The sequence below is a fragment of the Neomonachus schauinslandi genome, chromosome 13, assembly GCF_002201575.2.
Source record: "Neomonachus schauinslandi chromosome 13, ASM220157v2, whole genome shotgun sequence".
NCBI lineage: Eukaryota > Metazoa > Chordata > Mammalia > Carnivora > Phocidae > Neomonachus > Neomonachus schauinslandi.
Window position 1 is genome coordinate 86036418 of NC_058415.1, and position 15051 is coordinate 86051468.

At 55.5% G+C, this 15051-nt stretch overlaps 1 protein-coding gene across 2 annotated transcripts in view; it reads right to left on the reverse strand.

The window, feature by feature from the left end:
* FAM102A (family with sequence similarity 102 member A) overlaps window positions 1-15051 on the reverse strand; it is a 35603-nt gene that overhangs the window by 3875 nt on the left and 16677 nt on the right. The window contains exons 2-10 of one of the 2 annotated variants that reach the window (XM_021691502.2): window positions 9551-9671; window positions 9271-9300; window positions 6776-6892; window positions 4200-4246; window positions 3939-4075; window positions 1674-1778; window positions 1386-1578; window positions 837-958; window positions 661-730 (exon numbers count right to left, since the gene is read on the reverse strand). In XM_021691502.2, coding sequence (XP_021547177.1) covers window positions 661-730; window positions 837-958; window positions 1386-1578; window positions 1674-1778; window positions 3939-4075; window positions 4200-4246; window positions 6776-6892; window positions 9271-9300; window positions 9551-9671 — 942 coding nt within the window. Of the gene's footprint in view, window positions 1-660; window positions 731-836; window positions 959-1385; window positions 1579-1673; window positions 1779-3938; window positions 4076-4199; window positions 4247-6775; window positions 7730-9270; window positions 9301-9550; window positions 9672-15051 lie in introns of those variants that run through there. The other variant, XM_044920632.1, reaches the window with a different exon arrangement.

The following is a 15051-nucleotide window of genomic DNA, read 5'->3' on the forward strand; positions in this document are numbered from 1 at the left end:
CTCCATCCACACACCCCCTCCCCGCCCCCGCCGCCCTTGGATGTGAAATGCGCACTTTCCTGGCCAGCCCAGGGGAACAGGGGGAAAGGCTTCAGCACAGCCCTGCACAGAGGGAGCTCCTCTACTCACTGCCTCACTCACAAGCCAGGAAACATGCTACAAACTGTAGAGTGGAAGCACCAGGTTCAGCCTACCACACCCTCACAGGTAAACATCACACAAGCACAAATCCGCGTTGCTCACTGCTGTATCCCCGGCACCTAGCTCAGTGCTTGGTGTGTGGCTGGTGCGCAATAAATATTTATTCAACAAATAAAATGAGTCATCATCATCATTTTTAGGGGTTCCCAGATCCAGAAGGAAGGGAAAAGCAGGGTCCCAAACAAAGACGGATGAAGCCCGCGCCGTGTGGCCGAGCCCTGTGTTAGGCACTTTCCAAGCTACCCTTAGAACCAACCCCAGGCTTCTAGGTGAGACAGGGTGGCCCATGCCATTTGACAGACAGGGAAACTGAGGTTCAGAGAGAAGTGAGTGGTCCAAGGTGACACTGTGGTGGGCAGAACTGCTATTCAAAGCCAGGTCAGCATCTGTCGAGACCGTGCTCTCAGCGGCGTGCCCCAAGGCCACCCTAGTGACCCAACCCCAAACCGCGACCCCTACCTGTTTGCCAGCTGGATGCCGCTCAGCGTGGCGGAGCCATCACGGCTCACAAACAGCCGGAGATTGCTGTCTGTGGGGACACAGGCGGGGACGGAAGCTGAGTGGGGCAGGGGCAGCCGGGGCGGCTCCGGAGCAGGTAGCACTGTCCCCCAGGCCTCCCCACACGGGCAGCTCACCCTCAGTGTTGCTGCCATCCGTAAAGTCCTGGCTTTGCATGATCTTCTCCACGATGTCGTCCGCGTCGATCCGAGTGTCATCCACCCAGGTCGGGTGGCTCTCCACAGAGTCCTTCTTCCGCCTGGAGTGGGTCAGGGCAGAGTCACAGCGGTCGGGCCGGGGACAGGTACAAGGATGACAGTGGGGAGCACCTACAGCTCAGGCTGCTCTGAGTGCGCGTGAGGACCTATTCCCAGTCGCACTCTTTTGACCCTCACTCAGCCCCCAGGGCAGTGCCGTGACCCGGTTTTATGGATGAGGACCTGGAGGCCCCGGGAGGTTACCTAACCTTAGCCTGAGAGGCCGCACTGCGTGTAAACGGGGGACTTAGGTCCCTAAGCCACACACAACAGCGTGTGCCTGCCCGGCCCAGGCTGTGCCCTTCAGGTCCACCCACTGGCTGAATCGTCACCATCCAGCCCTCTGAGCGGGACCTTGCTGTCCCCATGCTACGAGTAAAGGAGCAGAGGTTCAGGGAGCCCCCAGGAGCATGGGGCCGGCGTGCTCACCGGAACGAGCGGTCGGACAGGTGGGGCCGTGGCGGCCGCGGGGGCTTCTCAGGGGGCCGGTGCTCCCGCTCGCTGCCCTCGGGGCCCTCCACAGTCATGCTGAGGCCGCCGGAGGTGCTGCTGCTGGTGGACGTGTTGCGGCGGTGCGTCAAGTCTGAGAGGCTGGAGGAGCGGGAGTGCTCCGTGCTGTAGCCTGCTGGGCATTCGGGGAGGCTCGTTACGGGCGGGGGGCGGGGGGGCGGCCAGGGGTGCGAAAGGCCACGGGCACGGGGCCAGGCGGGCACTCACCAGAGATCTTGGACTGCTGGCTAGCATAGCTGGAGTTGCGGGAGTGGCCGGAGTGGAACACCTCCTCGGGGCTGGACAGGTTCTGTTCGGCCTCCTCCGGCACCCCTGGGGAGCGGGGAGACGGCAGGCTTAGCAGCGGGCCGGCCTGGAGTCGGCGAGGGTGGGAGGTGGGGGCCGGGGGAGGGTAAGCTCTGTGTTTCCCATTTAACAGACAAAAACCTGAGGCCCTGCTCCCACCGCAGTCCACCCCCGCGGCCCAGGTTTGTTCATTCCACAAATATCTGAGGACGTCCTCTGCACGGGGCACTCCGCTGGGCGCTGTAAATAGGAGATGGGGGGTCCCAGGCCAGCGGGAAGGGAGAACGTTGAACCAAAAATGACCCACAATTAACCACAACTGAGGTGAGCAGTACAGAGCAGGGAGCAGTGTGGATGGGGGTCTGACCCAGTCTGGGATCAGGGAAGACTTCTCTGAGGAGGTCGCCTTACTGGGAGGCCTTCAGGAGGCTTGGGAGGGAACAAGCCACAGAAGGCATCAGGAAAAGGGCCTTCCAAACAGAGGAAGAGCAGAAGCAAAGGCCTGAGGCTTGAATGAGTTTAGGTCAGTGTGGCTGGAGTGGAAGGAATAAGGGGAATGGGGAGTGGCAACAGTCCTGTCCCAAGTCACCCATGAGCCCAACTTCGAAACAAACTTCCCGGCACTCGCCAGCAGGAGGCGCAAGGGACCCAGGGGATCCACTCTGGGCCCACCAGTTCTTGTCATAGGAATAACTCATCTCAACCATTCCCCTCCTCAGAGAAGAACACACCATCTATGCTGGGGTGGCCTGGTGTCCCTCACCGCCCCCCCGCCAGAAGCTGGAGAGAGCAGTGGTGTTTGGAAGCCCTGGTTTTCATGAGCAGTCACCAGGCTGAGGCACCCCCAGCTTTCAGCTCCGGGCCTTACCTGGCTGAGCTACAGGAAAAATGGGAGGTCAGGGCCCTCACTGCTCCCAGCCGTCCTGGGGGCAGAATCGCTCCGCAAACATCCGCTGAGATGCCGGAGGCCCCGCACCCTCTCTAACTGCTCTCGTGGTGCAAATTAGGGTGACTCATCAGCTCGGGGGCAGTCTGCCTCCCAACGCCGAGCTCACCCCCCAGGGACGGAGTATGGGGGCCCCACCTCTAGACCCAGCGTGGCAGGGGAGGCTGGAGCCTTCCCCTGTAGCACCTCCTATCTTAATCTCCATGAGGTCTCCTCTGGGGGTTCAGATGTTTGCATTATTTTTTTTTTTTTTTAAGATTTTTCTTTTTTTTTTTTTATTTGAGAGAGAGAATGAGAGACAGAGAGCACGAGAGGGAAGAGGGTCAGAGGGAGAAGCAGACCCCCTGCCGAGCAGGGAGCCCGATGCGGGACTCGATCCCGGGACTCCAGGATCATGACCTGAGCCGAAGGCAGTCGCTTAACCAACTGAGCCACCCAGGCGCCCCGATGTTTGCATTATTTTTAAGATTTTATTTATTTGACAGAGAGAGACACAGCAAGAGAGGGAACACGAGCTGGGGGAGTGGGGGAGGGAGAAGCAGGCTTCCCGCTGAGCAGGGAGCCCGATGCGGGGCTCGATCCCAGGACCCTGGGATCATGACTTGAACCAAAGGCAGACGCTTAACGACTGAGCCACCAGGCACCCTCAGACGTTTGCATTTTTTATAACGTTCATAATAATGACAATTTAGTAGAAACCCAGCGCTGGGAAATACATGGAGTTCGTACTGTGTGCCAGGCAAGGCACACACGTGTGCTCAGCTCAGCTCCACGGCCACCCGGGCTGTGGTTTATGGTTTCTGTCCCCTTAGTCAGGGGAGGATGCCGAGACTGGGCACACACAACGGGCCAGTCCTGGCGGCGCAGCCAGTGGGAGAGTGAGAGCTCACAGCACATCCCTCTGCCAGGAACACTGCCCCCCACAGCTCAGATTCAGCTCAAGTGCCACCTCTTCATGCCTGTCACCGCTCCTGTCACACCTGTAGGTGCTGTGGACTCATTTACTGCCTGATTGACTCCTGTCTCTCCTGCAAGACGGGGCCTCAAGGTCAGGGCACCGCTGTGATCTTGGGGCCCAGCATGTGGGAAGGGCTCAGACGTGGGCCTAGTGGAGGCATGGACGGGCGTAAACACCATCCCACCACCTGTCTTCTCAGCAAGCAACCCCCTGGGGACCTGGGGATACGGAGATGAGCCTTGGGCCACGGGGAGGAGCAGGGAGGGCAGGAGGGGAATGGTACCTGAGCTGAGGATGGTGGGCCTCGCCTTGGGGGGCCGGGAGCCGCTGCCGCTGCCGCTGGTCCCACCGCCCTTGCGCGTCAGCTGCAGGGAGGAGTCCTGACCCGGAATGGAGATGGACTTGGCGGTGGACGGTGGCCTTGGGAGGACAGATGGCTGTGACTGGGATGCCCCACGTTCGGGGTCAAAGACAGGGGAGCCCAAGAGCCCGGAGGAGGGAAGAGTCCCTGTGTAGCACCCTCCCAGCCTGCACCCACACTCACGTCTTAAAGCAGGGGTCTCCGGAGAGCAGGAGCATTCCGATGGTGACCTGCACAGAGGGAGAAATCAGCCATACCACACCCACCTGCAGCCCAGGTGCCTCCCAGTGGCCCCTCTGCTCTGGCTTCCGAGGGGCTGGGCTCTGATCCCATCTCTGCCCCTTGCTGGACCTGGGGAAGCCATCTAAATGCACTGAGCCCGTCTCCTTGGGTGGAGGATAGGACCAATCCTGACACCTGCCTCCTGGGATAGTGGAGAGGACTAGGGGAGATGAGGCTTTGCATGGCTCAGCGCCCAGCACACAGCACCAGCAGAAGAAGTTAGCTACTGTTATTCTAGAACCGCAACTAGGAGAGGGGCCACAGTCCCTCTCCAGCCTCAGGGCCTGCTCACAGCCTAAGAGCGAGCGAGGGCACACGAGCTCCATATGGCAGGCAGGCAGGAGGGAGGCTCACAAAGCCCACCTAGTGGGGAGGGGGTTCACCAGGTATAACCCAGGGGGCAGGGGTGGGAGATGGACTGCACAGAGTCCAACATGGAGGGTGGAGGTATGGTGAAAGTTAGTTCAGTAAAGTAAAGCAAGAAGCCATCAGAAATTCAACATCCACTTGGGCAGAGATTTTGGCAATGGCCCAAACAAGGCAGGGTTGGGTCCCCAAGTCTGGGCTGAGATGGAGCGACAGGAAACGGATGCTCATATCCCAGTGCCACCACGGACAAAAATGGAGATCACTGAGCGGAGACTTTTTTTTTTAAGATTTATTTATTTTAGAGAGAATGTACATGAGCAGGGAAGGGGCAGAGGGAGAGAGAAACTCAAGCTGACTCCAAGCCCACGGTGGAGCCTGACATGGGGCTCAATCCCACGACCCTGAGAGATCATGACCTGAGCCGAAACCAAGAGTCTGATGCTTAACCAACTGAGCCACCCAGGAGCCCCCCAGCCCCCATTTTTGTAGTAAACTCTACGTCCAACCTTGGAGCTTGAATTCATGACCATGAGATCAAGAGTCGCATGTTCTACTGACTGAGCAGCCAGGCGCCTCCTGAGGTTTTTTGGTTTGTTTGTTTTTTTTTTTTTTAAAGATTTTATTTATTTATTTGAGAGAGAGAGAATGAGAGACAGAGAGCAGGAGAGGGAGGAGGGTCAGACGGAGAAGCAGACTCCCCGCTGAGCAGGGAGCCCGATGTGGGACTCGATCCCGGGACTCCAGGATCATGACCTGAGCCGAAGGCAGTCGCTTAACCAACTGAGCCACCCAGGCGCCCTGGTTTTTTTTTAATGATTTCATTTGGCTGTGACAGCAGCCTACAAGTAGGTGATGGCCCCAGGCTGTAGACGAGGGAAGCAGCACTCAGACACAGACTCAAGGGAAGTGATGGCCCACAGGCAGACAGGACGTGGGGAAGCTGACCTTGCAGCTGAGGCCACCTGCATCCCCCTCATGCCGCGATTTGCCTAGGGGTACACAGGGCCACTGGGGCAAGACCGAAAGGCCCTAGCCCCCACCAAAATTAGCCTGGACCTTTTTGGATGCCTCTGGTTCCCTCTGTGAAGGGTCCAGGAGGCTGCAGAGCCCCTGTCCGTCACCTGCTGCCTGGCTCTGCTTCAGGCACAAGACGCTCCCGCTGGGTCAGCTTGTAGAGGTGTGGTTAGGACAAGACTGTTTTCTCAGCCAGGTGGAAGGGTGGGGGACAGGGAAGAGAGGTGTGCTGGCAGCGGCGGATGCCCAGATACCTCCGTCCTAAAAGGGCCGAGAGCCAGCTGCCTGGAGGGAGGGAGCTGCCCCGGCCACTGGAAGGCTGCACGCAGCTGGGCTCTAGGAACAGCCACCCTCAGTTTGCCCGGGTCAAGGGACAACAGGTTCTTCCACTCACTGATCCTCCACTGCAAGCCCAGGCAGCCTCATGTCACATGGGACAATGGCTGGGAGCTGGACCGTGGAGTTGAACAGCTGGGGGTCAAGTGTCAGCTCTGCCTGTGACCTCAGGCAGATGATCTGTCTAACCTCTGTGCCTCAACCCCCTCCCATGCTAAACTGGGACCAAGAACAGACGCCCCATGGGCCTGCTGTCAGGCATCATGAGATGAGAGGTGGCGAGCGCTCAGGGATGCTCATTTCATCAAACCCTTATAGAGACTCCTGGGATCCACCCCCTGATCCCAGATTAAAGATGGGGAAACTGAGGCCAGTGGCAGAGCCAGGCTTCTGAGGGTGGTTTCCTGACCCCGGGACCACATCTTCCCAGTGTCTGGGATGGGAACCTGTATTTTTTTTTTTTTTAAGATTTTTTTTTTTTAATCTGTATTTATCAAGAGAGAGAGAGAGAGAGCATGAGAGGGAGGAGGGTCAGAGAGAGAAGCAGACCCCCTGCTGAGCAGGGAGCCCAATGCGGGACTCGATCCTGGGACTCCAGGATCATGACCTGAGCCGAAGGCAGTCGCTTAACCAACTGAGCCACCCAGGCGCCCATGGGAACCTGTATTTTTCACAACCCTCCAGGGGACTCTGATGAGGAGCAGGTTGGCCCCCGCCCCTTGGTGGGAGGGGGCAGAGAGGTGGCAGGGCCCTGGTACCTTGAGGATGGAGTTGTCCTGACGAGTGTTCTTCGTGTCATATCCCTCCAGCAGGCAGCAGCGCACTGTGGAGCCTGAGCCTGCGAATTCGGCCAGGTTCAAGTCGGCGAAGCCCAGCTGAGAGGGACAGAAGAGAGTGTGGGAGGCTGCAGGGGGTGTGGGCATCCAGCGGGCAGCATAAGGGTTAACTTGGGGGGGGCAGGGGCAGGCAGATCCCCTGGGCCCGCCCCACAGCCCAGACTGAGTGTTGCATAATGGCACCCAAGGACAGAGGCTGGTCTGGAGCTCACATCCCTGAGCCGCACAAAGCACCCTTTGTGCCACGTCCCAGCGTGCACTGGGGCAGCGCCGGAGATGAAAGGACATTGTTGTCTGTGACACAGAGGCATTGTTCCCTGGGACACAAGGCCGTGCTGTGGGAGCCGCCAGGCCAGCAGGCAGCGGGGAGGGAAGGCCCGTGGGAACTTGGTATGGGGGTGGGGGCGGGCAGGAGTCCCTCACGGAGGTTGGAGTGAGGGGCTGGCGGGAACACCTGGCTGCCCCCCGGAAACAGAGGGAGGCGCCAGGGATGCGGGGGTAAGTGGGAGCACATTCGAGAACAGGATGTAGGATCTGGGAAAGCCTTCGAAAGAAGCCAGGTCTCCAGACCTGGGGGGAGACTGAGTTAAGGTGGGGGGTGCTGGGATTAGGGTCTTGGGGAACAGCCAAACCAACGGGTGGCATTTGAGCACCTACTACGTGCAAATCTCTACTGCAGAGTTTAGGGGCACACAAGCCAGAATCAGAGACTTGGCAGGTCCGAATCCCAGCCCTGCCATAGAGTCAGAGGGACCCCCATTTGGCAGGGAAGAGAACAAAGGTTCCGGGGGGTAAGTGACTTGCCCAGGGCCCCAGGCAGCCCAGCCAGCAGAGCCAGGCCCAAGACGAGGCCCAACCAGCGTCCAGTCTAGCTGCCCCTCTGGGCCCCAGCTTCCTTCCCTGAAGAATGGGAGCAGGGCCTGTCAAGGGCGTTTGATCACAGGACAGAAGGGAAGGGCCTGCAGGGCTGACACGTGCTGGGAGCCTAGTAAGTGCCCGCTGGGTGAAGGTGGGGGCTGCAGCTATCCACGCCCATGTGACTTCACGGGAGGAGAAATTTCCACTCTGGCGGCACCTTCCACAGCCCAGTTCTAGCCACCCTGCCCTCTGTTTCTGGAGAGGGCCACCAGCGCCCAGGCTGGGGCAGAGCGGACAGCCCAGAACACCGAGCTTCCCGAGCTCTGGTCAGTGGGAAGGGACACGCCTTTCACGCAGGGCGAGGTGAGGCAAAGGCATTTCCCCTCCGGACGGACTAAGCCCACCGCCTGCCGCCAGGCCGCCTCCCTGGGGCCACGGAGGGTGGGCTGTGCGTCCCCACCGAGAAAGGGGTCTAGGGCAGAGCGGGCTTATTCAGAGCCAGTGCCAACCCCTGCAGAACCGCCTTCTCCTGCTGGTCCCCGTGAGTGCCGAGCAGATGGCAACAACACAGATGGGCCACAGCACAGGACCGGCTGGGCACCCACCACCCAGCAGCACAGGGGGACACTGCCACGGTTAGAAAGCAAAAGGAAATCTGTGAAAACATGCCCACGGTGTACTGGCAAGTGAAAACCACGCTGCAGAATCTGTTCAGAACAAGTCCCTTTTGTGGGTGTAAAAATCCTACTGTCTGCGTGCACACAAGTCCACACACGGGTGCTCATTTTCCGTTCCTCTAAACTGCATGCAAATGGGTTTGACGCGCAGCTCTGTGTGTCATAATTTTCTTTTTCTTAAAAGTTCCGGGAAGGGGCGCCTGGGTGGCTCAGATGGTTGGGCGTCTGCCTTCGGCTCAGGTCATGATCCCAGGGTCCTGGGATCGAGTCCCGCATCGGGCTCCCTGCTAGGCGGGGAGCCTGCTTCTCCCTCTGCCTCTGCCTCTCTCTCTCTCTCTCTCTCTGACTTTCATGAATAAATAAATAAAACATTTAAAAAAAAAAAAAAAAGTTCCGGGAAGACCTTAACAAATCCAAGGATGGGGTCTGGGGAGGAAGTCTGCAGAGGAGAGGCGTGGAAACTGCACTTCTCACTCTGAACTTTTTTTTTTTTTTTTAAATATTGTATTTATTTATTTGACAAAGAGAGAGACAGCGAGAGAAAGAACACAAGCGGCGGGGGAGGGAGAGGGAGAAGCAGACTCCCCACTGAGCAGGGAGCCCGATGCGGGGCTCAATCCCAGGACCCTGGGATCATGACCCGAGCCGAAGGCAGACGCTTAACGACTGAGCCACCCCGGCATCCCTCACTCTGAACTTCTGTACCATTTGTGTTACAACAAGCATATGGTAGCTTTGTATTAAGTGCAAAGCCTATCAGCAAAGATATTTCTAAGAAAGAATACATCTCCTGCAGAGCTGAGTGTCTCCTACTTGGTGCAGAAACGGGGCTGAAGCTCTTCTCCCTACTGTATCCCACTATCCCTTCACAGCCCCACTCACCTTGGAATAAGCCTTCCCGCCTTTCAGCTCCTGCAGGGAGACAGACAGAAGCAGCAGTGTGACTAGGGAATCCAAGGGACCTCATGCATCCCCGGCACTCCCCCCACCCCGAATCTGACTGCTGGGGTAAGTCAAGCCAAGGAGCAGAGTGACTCACTCCTTGCCCGCTGGAGGGGACAGGTCAGGAGATGGGGCTAAAGCCACTGGATCAGTGGCCTCACACCCCTGCGTTGGCCTTGGGCCCGCAGCCCCCAGCCCCAGCCCCAAAGCCCAGCCTCACCTTGCGCACCGACACGCGGAAGATGCAGGGGTCCAGCAGGCCGGTGGCCGGGTTGGCACTCATCTTACACACGAAGGTGAACCTCTTCCGCCACCGCACGCAGTTCTCCTGCACCTCCTCCCTGCAGGGCAGACAGACAGGTGAACACAAGCAGGCAGGTCAACACAGGTATCAAGGACAGGACCGGCCTTTAGGGAGGGGATAGGAGGAGGAGCAGAGCTCTTGTTTTTACTTTGTATCACAAAGTGACTGTATTTTCATAAAAAGGACATGCTTGTGTAAGTGTTATAAAACAAAACAAAACAAAAAAGTAATAAAAAATGAAAAAACACAAGGTAGGGGTGGGGTCAAGCAGAGGGGAGGCTACTCCTTGCCTCTGCTTCCAGCGCTGCCCCCTCCCCTTGTTCTGTGGCTTTGGGGGGCTCCTTCCTCTGCCATTACCTCCCTGACCTCTGGCCAGTCAATCGACCCTCACAACAGTCTTCTCAAACTGGCCCCAGAGCCCACTTTACAGATGAAAAGCGAGGTAAACTGCCTGGTGTCGTCCCCTTAGGAAACAGCTGGCCTTCCGCTCAGGGCTGCCTGGCTGCAGAGACCCTTTCTTTACCACTAACAACAACAACAATGTTAGCAGTAACAATAACAGCATCTAAGGCTCGTATCACGCTTCCCCTGTGCCAGACAGCACTCCCGGCACTTTAGCGCTGCTGCTCCAAGGGCCAGAGACCCACGATCACGCCAATCCTTCCAGCAACTGTCTGGGACAGCTACTACCATTAGGACAATCCCACATTCACAGACCCCAGGAGCTGAGGCTAAGACCCTGGCCAGAGGCCCACCGCACGCACAGCAGAACAGGGACTTGAACCCGAGCAGTGGGTTCCCAGTGCCACACACTTCACTCTCACCATACCAGCCTGAGACACCAACTTGGGGTCCTCAGCTTCCTAAGTGGGGAGCTGGTCTTCAGCCCAAGTTCTTTCTGTGCCGGGGTGGGGGGGTTGCCACACTGAAAAAGTCAGCACCCCCTTAACAGGGAAATGCTTTGTGCCCTGGTAGCAAGTGGAGCCTCGGGGAGCACTCACCCAGCCTCTCGCAGCTGCTCAGCAGGATCTGGGATGGCAGTGACAAATTCCACGGCCCCGCGCAGCTCCCTGTCCCCCCCACCGGCCGCCTGGCAGAGCCCGTGTTCAGGAAGGGGTGGCCACGGAAGGGAAGGGGCGGCGTGAGAGACGGTATCTGCTGCCCCATCATCCCATCTAACAGGAATGGCCGCGTTGGACAGCTGAGGAAGGGGACCCCAGGATCACAGGTTAACTGCCAGACTGGGGCCTGAGGGGAGAGGGTCAGCACAAATGGGGCATCATCTGCTTCTCACACAGCCTCAGACAGCAACCTCTCTCTCCAACAGGCCCCCAGACCACCACATCCCCAGTAACTGACAATGCAGGATTTGATCCCAGGACTATCCAACTACAGTCAAAGCGTTCAGCCATCACCTTGGTTCACAGGCCACAGAGCCTGGAAAAGCCTGGCAGCAGAACCCACCGGGGTTTCCGGGCCAGCGGTGCCCAGCCATGTCCCTGAGACACGCACCCACGTCTCCGAGTGCCAAGTACAAGTCAGGCACAGCGCTCTGCAGGGGACTTTATTCACAGATCGACACTGACAGTTACCCCAGGGATGACTCAGTGTCACCAGGAGAGGGTGGAGGCAAAGGGTGAGTCAGAGTAGGTGACTGGTCGCAGGGAGGTGACATTTAAGCTCAAATGGGAATGAAGAGAGGGGCGTAGCCAGTGGGGGAGACAGTACCAGGCAGAGGAATCAGCATCAGTGAGGAACAAACATATACTTTTGGTTTCCTTGGCCTCGCCTCCCCTGAGCCGAGCCACTATGAGGAGCCCCCTGCCGGCTCCACACAAGGCTTCTCCCACATCCTGCCAGGGCTGTGACAAGGGCCAACAGGACACGAGTCAGGCAGACCTGGGCTCACAGCCCTCACATCACTGAATGACTCAACCAGGGCTTGACCTCTCCACCCTCAGGGGTAAAACAGGAACACCACCCACTCATTCGTGGGCACCTGGGAGCATCCGCAAGCCCCGCGAAGGGCCTGGCCTGGGGAGGTCTGCAAGATGTGTCTTGTCCTGGGGCACCTGGGTGGCTCGGTCGTTAAGCGTCTGCCTTCGGCTGGGGTCGTGATCCCAGGGTCCTGGGATCGAGCCCCGCATCGGGCTCCCTGCTCCACGGGAAGCCTGCTTCTCCCTCTCCCACTCCCCCGCTTGTGTTCCCTCTCTCGCTGTCTCTCTCGGTCAAATAAATAAAATCTTTAAAAAAAAAAAAAAAAATGACATGTCTCGTCTGATAAAGACACGGGGGACTCCAGCAACTCCCTGCAGCCCCAAGACTGAGGACAAGCAGAAAATGTGAGGGCTAGAGATGAGGGGGAGGAAGAAGAGTGCCCAACCACCAGCAGAGAGGGACAGGGACCCTGTCAGGATCAGGTGTCAAGGGAGGAGCTGCAGCTCTGGGCTGGGAGCATCACCGGACCCAACCTTGCTGGGTCCATCCATTCATTCAAACACGTGCCACCCCTGTTCTATGCCCAGGGACCCCAGCAGTGACCAACTTACACTGTGGTGGGAGGAGAAAAATGAGGTCAGGCAAACAAGAAAAAGCAGTGGAAGGGGAGAACTAGAATTCTCTCTCCTGGCAGATACTCTGATCTTGTATGTAGAAAATCAGAAAGAAGCCACTAAAAACTATCAGACTACAAGAGTTTGGCAAGGTTTCAGGATACACGAGCAATATACAAAAATCAATTATTTCTGTATCCTAGTGAACATCCACAATCAAATGAAGGAAATAATTCCATTCACAACAGCATCAAAAAGAATAAAATAAGCAGGACTACATTTAACAAATGAAGTACAAAATATATGTTCTGGAAAACTAGGAAACATTACCGAAAAAAATTAAAGAAGATCTAAGTAAATGGAAAGACATCCCATCCCACAGTCATGTTTCCAAAGATCTAATGCTGGTAGGACAATACTCCCAAATTGATCTAAAAATTCAACACAATCTCGGCTGGCTTCTTTGTAGAAATTTGATAAATTGGGCGCCTGGGTGGCTCAGATGGTTAAGCGTCTGCCTTCGGCTCAGGTCATGATCCCAGGGTCCTGGGATCGAGTCCCGCATCGGGCTTCCCGCTCCTTGGGAGCCTGCTTCTCCCTCTGTTTCTCTCTGTCTCTCATGAATAAATAAATAAAATCTTTAAAAAAAAAACAAAAACAAAAACATGGAACTGAACTTTAAAAAAAAAAAAAGAAGAAATTTGATAAATTGATTCTAAACCTTGGAAATTTAAGGGTCCAGAATAGTCAAAGCATCTAGAAAAAGTAGAAGAGAACATAAAGGATTCACGTCTTTGACTACAAAACTTCTACAAAGCTACCATAATCAAGGAAGGATGGTTTCGGCGTAAGGACAGACACATAGATCACTGGAATGGAATTAAGAGTTCAGAAATAAACCTTCACACTTATGGTCGATTGATTTTCAAAAGGATGGGGGAAGGGAGGGGAGAAGGTCTTTTTAACAAAAGTTGCTAGGACAATGAGATATTCACATGCAAAAGAATGAAGGAGGACCCATTTCTCATACAGTATACTGTAACTAACTCAACAGAGATCAAAGACCTAAGTATAAGAGCTAAAATTACAAAATTCTTAGAAAAAAATACAGGATAACTCTTTGTGCTCTAGGATTAGACAACAGTTTCTCAGGTATGATGCCCAAAGAATAGGTGACAAAGGAAAAAATAGAAATACTAAACTTTAGGGGCCCCTGGGTGGCTCAGTCGTTCAGCGTCTGCCTTCGGCTCAGGTCATGATCCCAGGGTCCTGGGATCAAGCCCCGCATCAGGCTCCCTGCTCGGTGGGAAGCCTGCTTCTCCCTCTCCCCCTCCCCCTGCTTGTGTTCCCCCTTTCGCTGTGTCTCTCTCTGTCAAATAAATAAATAAAAATTAAAAAAAAAAAAAAAGAAATACTGAACTTTATAAAAATTAACCTTTTTTGTGACTCACAGAACACCATCAAGAGAGGGAGAAGACAGCCCACAGAATGAAGGAAAATATTTGCAGACCCTACATATAACAAGGGACTTGCTGCTAACAATATATAAAGGGCACTTAGAACCGACCGGTAAAACACAACCCAATTTAAAAATGGGCAAATGATCTGAACACACATCTCTCCAAAGAAGATACACAAGTGGCCAGTAAGCACAGGAGAAGATGCTCAGCATCATTAGCCATCAGGGAAACACAAATCAAAACTATAATGAGTGACCATTTTGCACGCACTAGGAAGGCTATAATCAAGACTGATCATAACAGAAGCTGGCGAGGGGAAATAGGAGCCCTCACGCTGCTGGTCAGAGCATAAGGGGGTGTGGCCACTCTGGGAAATCGTCTGGGCACTGCCCAGAAAGGTTTAACACAGAGTTACCTTAGGACTCAGCAATGCTACTCCTAGGTGTATATCCAAGAGAAATGAAACGTATGTCCACAGTCTTCGTAATAGCCAAAAAGTGAAAGCAACTTGAATGTCCACCAACCGGTGAATGCCTCCATACACGACGGGGTATGTATGATTCAGCAGTCAAAAGAAACAAAGCCCTGATATCTGCTAAAATGTGGCTCAACCTTGGAAAATGCTAAGTGAGAGAAGCCAGTCACAAAGAACTACGTATTGTGTGATCCCACTTATAGGAAACGTCCAGAATGGGCAAATCCCTAAGAGACAGAAAGACTAGTGACTGCCAGGGGCTGGGGGAGTCGGGAGGAAATGCGGAGTGACTGCTAATGGGTATGGGGTCTCTTCGGGGTGATGAAAATATTCTAAAAGGGACGACGCCGACGGCTGCACAACTCTGTGCATTGACTAAAAACCACTGAAGTGCACGCTTCGAACAGGTGAAAGACCAAACAACACGATAGGTGAGGTAAAGAGAGAAACACGGAGAAAACAGAGGGGAAGGTGGGTCAGGACTGCTGAGAAAAGATAAGAAGGTGAGGGCTGCTACTTCAAGCAGATGGCTGGGGAACGCCGAAGGCAGTGACATCTGAGCAGGGCCAGCATGCGGAGCAAAGACATGAAGACTGGGGAGAGCTGTCCAGATGCATGAACAGCAAATGCAAAGGCCCTGAGGTAGAAACATGCTTGGCAAATGGAAAAGTGGCCTGGAGCAAGTGGCTGAATAGGACTGGGGAGGAAAGCAGAGGGGATGTGGCTGGGGAGGGTGAAGGGGGTTAGGTGTCATGCGCGACCTCAAGGGCCATGGTGAGGTCTTTGAATTGTACTCCGATGGTGGTTCTGTCTTGCCACATTGGCTTGAGGCAGAGGCAGAGAGCAACCCCAGAGTAGGTGGGTGGAAGGCCAAAAAGAGCAGAAACATTTCCCGAGTAGCCAGAGGCCCAAGCCTAAAGGGGGGATCTG